Below are 8711 nucleotides of genomic sequence, written 5' to 3'. Positions count from 1 at the left end.
AGGATACAATTGGTAACCATCAGGCACAGGTGGATTAGCTGAAATGGAAAAAATACCAAGTAATTATATTGATGGACGAAAGATTCCACCAGTGAATGCTAAATATGACTTATTGTTGGTGAGCAGATCAACTATAGTGCTGGGCATAACCGTATCTTCGTTAACAGTATTATATCCACCTCTCGGAAGAAAAATTTCATTGGCAATCTGACAATCGACATCGGTGTTCTGAGTTGACTATAAAGTATAATGCTCTCTTCCTGGGATTAAGTCATATTTCCCTACGGAACGCTTTGGGTATCGGCGGCATACTTTGCAGCATTCTATAACACTACGCGGCGGCCGGTAGGCAGCGTTACCGTTGAAAGGTTTACTCTTTTCAAAGAGGGGTCCGAATGACTGCCCTATATAAACACCCCTGATTTCTTTACCTAGAAAAGTTAACTAACTCATGCTTACCGACAATATTTCCCAGCAAGGTAAACGTCTGAACTCCATCGTTATCAGAGACGCCGTATTTAACGTCCGTTTTCCAGTTTTTGGGCAAATCCGGGGAACTTTGCGTCAACGAGAAATCGGTGATATAGTGACCCGTTTCGTTCTTCCGGTCGGACATGGTGAACTCCCAAGCCCCATTCAACGATCCATAGATAGACGGATTGCTCAAATCTGCGGCATCACAGCTCGCTAGGAGAAGAGCTACCCACAGCGCTGAAAAGCCTGTAAACAGGAGACGTATCATGACGGAAACAAGATTGGACGTTAGAGTGACTCGAAAAATCCTGATGGTGGAAGAATGACAAGGTGTCTCCCCGTCGCTGTTATATATTGGGCGTTTCTTATCCGGATAGGAAACTGTGGGCCTTCAGTTTGTCGCAATTCAATTCAATCGCGAGCCATTAAGGAAATCAAGAACCTGTCAGCCAATCGGAGTCCGAGTAAAGAGGACAATCGAAAGAAAAATTTGGAGTATTATGGGTGAAGTGTTAACCCATCAAAATAGACATGAACCAGGAAAACTCTTTCCCCAAGATAAGCGCAGTAATGATAACAGAATTTGCGATCTGTTATGTGGTCCTCTGCATGCCAAATGCTCGAAGAGTTTCTGTGCACTAAGGGTTCGTTTCGAATCACGCATCATCCGCATCAACGCATGACGTTGACGCAGCCGTTCCGAAATCGCATCAAGGCATTAATGCGCTGATGCTGGTGTGTGATTCGGAACTGCTTCATGCGATGTAACCGGCAAATATTCCGCCGTTCAGAATGCCCCCTGGAGTATTATAGTACGTCATATGATTAAATTGTTCTACCGATTGTGGTATGTTTGCATGGAGCATTCCAACAGTCCCCCCTCCCCTCATGGACTTGCCTATCCTTTTATACCCGAGGGTCATCGAAATCTATTTGACGATTTTGAAATTTAAAAAAATGTTTTACAATTTTTTGTTTTGGTTACGATCGTATATATTAGATATTTTGAGGCACCAGTATTGATAAAAGAGTATTTCAATATTATGTCTTTTGTTCACCGCTTCACATTCAGTCAACTCCACCAGTCACATGTCTCGAGGCTTCACAGTGTATGTACCAGCCAATTTAGGCTGTCGCAAATAAAACATTTTTTTAAATTTCAAAATCGTCAAATAGATTTCGATGACCCTCGGGTATAAAAGGATAGGCAAGTCCATGAGGGGAGGGGGGACTGTTGGAATGCTCCATGCAAACATACCACAATCGGTAGAACAATTTAATCATATGACGTACTATAATACTCCAGGGGGCATTCTGAACGGCGGAATATTTGCCGGTTACATCGCATGAAGCAGTTCCGAATCACACACCAGCATCAGCGCATTAATGCCTTGATGCGATTTCGGAACGGCTGCGTCAACGTCATGCGTTGATGCGGATGATGCGTGATTCGAAACGAACCCTTAGTGCACAGAAACTCTTCGAGCATTTGGCATGCAGAGGACCACATAACAGATCGCAAATTCTGTTATCATTACTGCGCTTATCTTGGGGAAAGAGTTTTCCTGGTTCATGTCTATTTTGATGGGTTAACACTTCACCCATAATACTCCAAATTTTTCTTTCGATTGTCCTCTTTACTCGGACTCCGATTGGCTGACAGGTTCTTGATTTCCTTAATGGCTCGCGATTGAATTGAATTGCGACAAACTGAAGGCCCACAGTTTCCTATCCGGATAAGAAACGCCCAATATATAACAGCGACGGGGAGACACCTTGTTATTCTTCCACCATCAGGATTTTTCGAGTCACTCTAACGTCCAATCTTGTTTCCGTCATGATACGTCTCCTGTTTACAGGCTTTTCAGCGCTGTGGGTAGCTCTTCTCCTAGCGAGCTGTGATGCCGCAGATTTGAGCAATCCGTCTATCTATGGATCGTTGAATGGGGCTTGGGAGTTCACCATGTCCGACCGGAAGAACGAAACGGGTCACTATATCACCGATTTCTCGTTGACGCAAAGTTCCCCGGATTTGCCCAAAAACTGGAAAACGGACGTTAAATACGGCGTCTCTGATAACGATGGTGTTCAGACGTTTACCTTGCTGGGAAATATTGTCGGTAAGCATGAGTTAGTTAACTTTTCTAGGTAAAGAAATCAGGGGTGTTTATATAGGGCAGTCATTCGGACCCCTCTTTGATAAGAGTAAACCTTTCAACGGTAACGCTGCCTACCGGCCGCCGCGTAGTGTTATAGAATGCTGCAAAGTATGCCGCCGATACCCAAAGCGTTCCGTAGGGAAATATGACTTAATCCCAGGAAGAGAGCATTATACTTTATAGTCAACTCAGAACACCGATGTCGATTGTCAGATTGCCAATGAAATTTTTCTTCCGAGAGGTGGATATATTACTGTTAACGAAGATACGGTTATGCCAAGCACTATAGTTGATCTGCTCACCAACAATAAGTCATATTTACCATTCACCGGTGGAATCTTTCGTACATCAATATAATTACTTGGTATTTTTTCCATTTCAGCTAATCCACCTGTGCCTGATGGTTACCAATTGTATCCTGGAGTTGGATATTACAAGTTTAATAATACAAGAGTAACGTTTGATGAAGCTTTAGGAATGTGTGCAGCTGAAGGTAGTCATCTAGCCATTATCAATTCTGATGCAGAGTCTGAGGTGATGGCAGCTCTCTTTAAGGCCGATGATGACCCAGGTAGCTGGGCTTGGCTCGGATTTGATGACCAGCTGGTGGAGGGAGAATTCGTCACCATATTTGGTGAGTCTGTTATTTCATTTGCAAGACACGGAAATTGATTTTATCTCAAGCATTTTCCCATAGAAAAATTAGAAATGTTTCTACTCCCCTACATCACAAGCCATTTTTAAGTCTAAAATATTTGAAAATAATGTATCACTGGCCAAAGCAACTCACTATTTCTATACTATCTAAGTGGAATATTGCTGACTGGAAGGGATTTTGTGGAGCCGCAGAAGAGGTGCAGCGAGAGGAACCTCTTAGATTGGATCACGAAAACTATGAAGCACCTCTAATGCGTGACATCCACCAATATCGTTTTAGGGCAGTTTTATATGGATATATCAACACGTCAGGCTCCTTGGCTTCGCACGTAGTCAGGTGGCTTCTTGAGCTTTATCTTCCCTTGGATTTTTTTCACTGGACATTATAAAATGGAAGTTTACGAGGTCCGTCCGTTACAACACGTTGGTAACAAGAAAGTTCAGAAACTTTCGGCATTGTACTCTCATCGCGTACCTTTTTTCATCAAAAATTGGTTTTCCAGTCCCTCGCTTTTGTTCACCCATATTTGTTCATTCCTAACTCTATTGGTAAATATTTTGATTCCTCCACGTGGTACACAGTGATTGAGTTGTCGTAAATCTACTCTAGCTCCGAGACTCACGCACATTATCTTGTTAGAATTGAACTGTTAAATTTATTTTTCGTCACGTACCTCCCCCTCCAAGTAGCTAGGTACCAAAAATGAAAAGTTCCATCATGCTTTATGATCACGGCATTAGTGATTTTTTCCTCTGTGAAGTTTGCGAATCTTTGGTGTTCATTTTAAATGAACTTGTTCAGACAGCAATGTTTGATGCGCAGTTTGCAAAATTCACTATGAATTGAATTATGTAACTAAAGAAACATGCCGTAGTATTAGCATTAAATTTTGGGAGAAACTCATAGTTTCACTTCTTTGCAGGTCAGCCACTTAATTCGAGCGGATTTTATACGTGGTACAGCCCAGAAGAGCCAAATGGTGGAACAAGGGAAAACTGTGGAACTGCGTCTACAAATGGACTTTTGAATGATGAGAATTGTGGTTGTGAAATTTCGTTTATCTGCGAGTTTGATCTGTCATGGGCGGACAACTGAGGACCACGTTGTTTTCTGAAGCTAACCATTGTAATTTATTGTAAAAATAGTCATGCCGGAATGAATTGAAATTGATAATAATAATAATTTATATCACAGGAATGCAACGTATTCATTGAACCTGTAATGATGATGAACACTTGTAATCTTGTTGGTTGTATTTAGACTGATATGTTCAACATAAATGACTTAACCCACTTGCTGCAGTTTTGAGGTGAAAATCTAGCACTCTGCTTCGGGAAAATCTGGAAAATTCTGGTATGTGAAACATTTCTCACCAAAAGGGATTTTTGTGTAGCTAAGGAAAAGAAATAGAGTGCGCTGTTACCGCCCTTGCCGGCCCCCGGATGGCTTCGCCGTTCGCCTTTCACGTCGGTCAAAGGCTCGATCGGAGGCGTGAGTCGCCACCCGCGGCCGCGCCGCGGTGTCCCTTACCTTCGTTTGGGGATCGCTGTGCCGCTCAGCGCCGATCCTCGTATTGGGCTATGTGCCCCCTCACGGCTACCTTTTCGATCCTCGGAACGGCTGCGCCGTTCCTCGTTATGTGGCGGCTTCGCTGCCAAGGGGTTGTGTGCCCACCCATGGCTACCCATTTGGTCATGGAAACGGCTTCGCCGTTCCTCGTTAAGGGCGGTTTCGCCGCCAAGGTATTCCGTCCACACCCACCACTGCGTACTACCAGCTATCACCTATGTTGGCGATGGATTCGATAGCAATGAGATAAAGGGGTAAAAATGCGGCGGGATATAGATGCATCGTACCCAAGGGGGTGGCTCGTTAGCTTTTTTAAATTTTTCGGAGATAGTCCGGGGGGTTACCGGGGGTTTTTATGTGTGTACTGACTACGTATATTATCCTCCACATGAATTCTTTAGCGACGAGTCATGAGAGCATAGTTGTATTAATGCAAAAATGTGCAAATAGAGATAAAAATTGGCAACTTATAACAAAAATTTATTTTTTTCGGGGTCTTTCAGGGAGCCGCTTAAGTTTTTGAGGGATTTTCCTGCATAACATTGGTTTGCCACCCCACATTAAAAATTCCAGCTCCCTAGCTTTAGTGGAACCATGAATTTTCGACTATTACTAACATTCAGATTGCACATACCGTGTTCTCCTCCTGGCGGTGCATAGACGCACTAATAAGGCATCTATCACGTGAATTTCGTGGCCGCATCTTTTCGGGAAATGCTTTAAAAAATTCGGCTTTAAGTTGACATGTGCTGGAATCCCCTATTCTTAGCTACTATTTTATGAAGAAATCAACATCACAAAATTTGAAGTTTTATTGCAGATCCGTAAAGAAAATGACGGGTAATCATAGCCCACTGAACACCCATTCTGAGTCAATAAAAGCAGTACAACCCGGATGAATGGTACACGAAATGTGCGACTTATTAGGTAATTTTAATTTTTTTGGGGAGGTTCCAGGGGGTTATCGGGGGTTTTCAGGTACTATTCCCGTGTTGTGTGTAATTCTTAGCTAGCCGTCTTAGCTAAAAATGCCGGCCCTATAGCTGTAGTGTAAGCATGGTTTTTCGATGGTGGCACCCGTTTAAATTAAACATTCCGCGTTCTCCTGGTAGCGGCACGCAGGGGAACATTAAAGACATCACTCACGTGAATTTGGTGTCCCTACCTCGTCGGGAAGTGGCAAACACAAATTCCGAAAAATCTGAAAATTGTGTGATGGTGGGATGCAAACTAGACGGCGGATGTGTTGTAAGTTACCAAACGTCGTTGGAGCCGGGAAAAGGATTCGACTAATCTCCAACTTTGACGAATCATTGCGCAGGTCATGTTCGACTTCGATTGATATGATTCGACTATGAATTGACGTCATATAGATTTCTGTTTCGATTTGAGAGAGTTTAATTGGTAAATAAGCAGTCGTCGAAAAAAGCGGCGGCAATCCGAGGTGTTATTGGTCTACCCCTTGGTAAGATGGGCCATCTAAATGATACAGTGAGCCTGTGAAGAGGCCGTGACTTTGCGACTGGAGGCCATCTAAATGGAAATCAGAAAACCTACCCTAAATTGTTTGTAAATCATAAATTGTTTTGTTGTACATTGGTCTTTTTCCACGGCAAATTCTGAAATAAAAGTAAATTATAATTTAATTAAAATACTAATTCTATTTCATGTACTGAAACAAACGTCGCGTAAATACTTACCCATCAGATGCGATGGATTGGTGAGTGTGGATGAGTGAGTTGGTTGGAATCGTATTCGGAGGAAACACCCGATGGTTCTGATGTCCATTTAGCGTGGCAGAGCCGATTTTTCGATTGAGGATCTCACGGCTATCATCTCCTCAGGCTTCTCAACCACAAAGGTAAAGACGTTAGCGGAATGGTAAAAAGGGGACTTTCCACAATGTAATCCAAATATACAATCACATACTATTACGAACGCTCCCTCAACAGGCAGGTGTCGGGGACGAATGCCTGATTACGCAATCGTCCATACTGAACCCCGCGTGGTGCCATTTAACGACCACATGAAAGGTATAACAAAAGTAAGATCCGAAGCCAAGCTAGTTTAAAGTAGTTACAGCGCCTCGCTAAAGGTAACAAACTTTTGATGAAACTTTGGTTACATTTATTTTCAAATACGCACTTTCAATGATAAAAAAAAGGATTCCAATTTTCCGTTTTTGAGATATTTGACGGTCAAAATAAGATAATTTAGTATTTGTTCTTATGGAGAAAAACGGTTTTTTCGAGCTAGCGAACTGTTTGTAGGAAGGTGTTGTTGAAACGGCACTCGTTTGATGGGAGCTTTTGTGACAAATCTAAATAAGCAAGGGAAAGTATAAGTTCATGATAAAATAAGAGGGAAATTAGCGAAAAACTGCCTGAAACTGGCAAGATGGCCGCGGGGATCTCTTCCAGTAAACACACAGATATGGGCGTACGCAGAATCTAATCTTGGGGTGGGGGGAACCAGCCGTGGTCATTCAAGTTGTAACTTTTTTGCACAGAAAAGGTTAATGAAACCAAAATTTCAAGGAAATTATGACATCAATTTATTAGTTTTTATGATTATTTGCTTGAAAATATAATGATTTTTATTTTAGGTTCATGTCTTGTGCTAATATCATTTTCTTCAAAATAAAATTTGTTCATAACTTTATTTCAACGAAATTTATTTTCGCTTCTAAGAGAAGGGGGGGCAGGGGCTTGCACCCATGCCCACCGCTGGGTACTCCCACGCAGAATCGCAATCAATGCCTTTCATATTCTTTGATGAAAGAAACTACACTATTGTAGGACGTAATGCAACAAACGGTGAATGTAATACTACGCAATGGACGTGTCGGATACAAATAAAAATGGCGCTACTGGCTTTGGGAGCATGCGATGCGCCCGTATACTATCTTTGGTGGCAATCCGAGGAGCCGTAATGAAATGCATAGCGGACAGACAAACATAAAAAAATAAGAAAGACGAAAGGAAGCAGGCCTTAATGTGAATTAATAAGAGAGCTCCAATCTGAGCTGGCGTACGTAGCTGGCTCAGCTAGCGTTCAAAAAGAGAAACTTAAACCGGCATTGGATCTTTGGGGCACTCATATTTTAACCACTAACTGGAGAACGGCGAACGCAACCTGGCCATTCGGTTTTTAAGCTCAAGGTTTTAACCTCTCTACAAGCATGTCAAACATAATGGGTCGAAACTATTCCCTTGTATTCCCCTCCACTCAAATTCAGGGATCAAAACTTAACTATAAGCTGCGGAGTTACGTTTAATTTATTTGCGTTCCTGGGAGTTTAGTTTCTTGCCGGGTAGAAACGAAACTTTATGGTGATTTTAATTTCCTGCGGCAATGAAATTAAACCTAGGCCTCGTACTTCGTTTCTCTCCAGGCCGAAACGAAACATTTTCGTTTCGTTTCCATTGTCATCCCTGGCTGCTAATATAGCATTTGTTAACTGAAGCGCGTCAGCAGCACTCTCATAAAGCAAACTGTCGATAGACGCGCCAAATGCGCCTTCGCAGCTCGTGTATCATGCGCTGCAGCTGCAAGTTGCGGACCCGCTGCTACAGCACTGCAGACAGTCTTTTCAATAAGACACGTTATGCTATACTGGCGCTACATGGCGACAAAAATTGTTATTTGCGAGTGCTTGCAAGAGGGTCAAGTGTGCAGATAGAGGTTAATGAAAACGAAGAGAACTGAAAGGTAGGTATTTAATTTCATAACGCTATTTCATTATGGAAATTACATACAATTCAGTTTATTAGGACCATACAGTAGATTTTCCCCTCCGTAAGTTTCTAACTAATTTTAGCGAGTAATTGTGATTTTTTAAAGCTTGTGAA

At 42.3% G+C, this 8711-nt stretch overlaps 2 protein-coding genes across 2 annotated transcripts in view; one reads left to right on the top strand and one right to left on the bottom strand.

The window, feature by feature from the left end:
* LOC124164958 overlaps positions 1-779 on the bottom strand; it is a 31037-nt gene extending 30258 nt beyond the window's left edge. Inside the window, exons 1-2 of the mRNA XM_046542196.1 lie at positions 460-779; positions 1-38 (exon numbers count right to left, since the gene is read on the bottom strand). Coding sequence (XP_046398152.1) covers positions 1-38; positions 460-742 — 321 coding nt within the window. The 5' untranslated portion in view covers positions 743-779. The remainder of the gene's footprint in view (positions 39-459) is intronic.
* Positions 780-2278: 1499 nt separating this feature from the next.
* On the top strand, positions 2279-4509 carry LOC124166027 (hemolymph lipopolysaccharide-binding protein-like). Its single transcript, XM_046543602.1, has 3 exons — positions 2279-2594; positions 3016-3267; positions 4214-4509. The coding sequence occupies exons 1-3, from the start codon at positions 2312-2314 to the stop codon at positions 4384-4386; spliced, it is 708 nt and encodes a 235-aa protein (XP_046399558.1). The 5' UTR covers positions 2279-2311; the 3' UTR covers positions 4387-4509.
* The last annotated feature ends 4202 nt before the right edge of the window (positions 4510-8711 follow it).

Source organism: Ischnura elegans, chromosome 9, assembly GCF_921293095.1.
Source record: "Ischnura elegans chromosome 9, ioIscEleg1.1, whole genome shotgun sequence".
Taxonomy (NCBI): Eukaryota; Metazoa; Arthropoda; class Insecta; order Odonata; family Coenagrionidae; genus Ischnura; species Ischnura elegans.
The sequence above is the reverse complement of the archived record's forward strand: the minus strand, read 5'-3'. Positions and strand labels throughout refer to the sequence as shown.

Excerpts from the sequence above, each read along its gene's own strand:
- LOC124166027 (XM_046543602.1), top strand. The coding sequence starts at position 2,312 with ATGATACGTCTCCTGTTTACAGGCTTTTCAGCGCTGTGGGTAGCTCTT. Across the intron at positions 2,595-3,015 it reads CTTGCTGGGAAATATTGTCG|CTAATCCACCTGTGCCTGAT; the intron begins GTAAGCATGAGT and ends TTTCCATTTCAG. Across the intron at positions 3,268-4,213 it reads AGAATTCGTCACCATATTTG|GTCAGCCACTTAATTCGAGC; the intron begins GTGAGTCTGTTA and ends ACTTCTTTGCAG.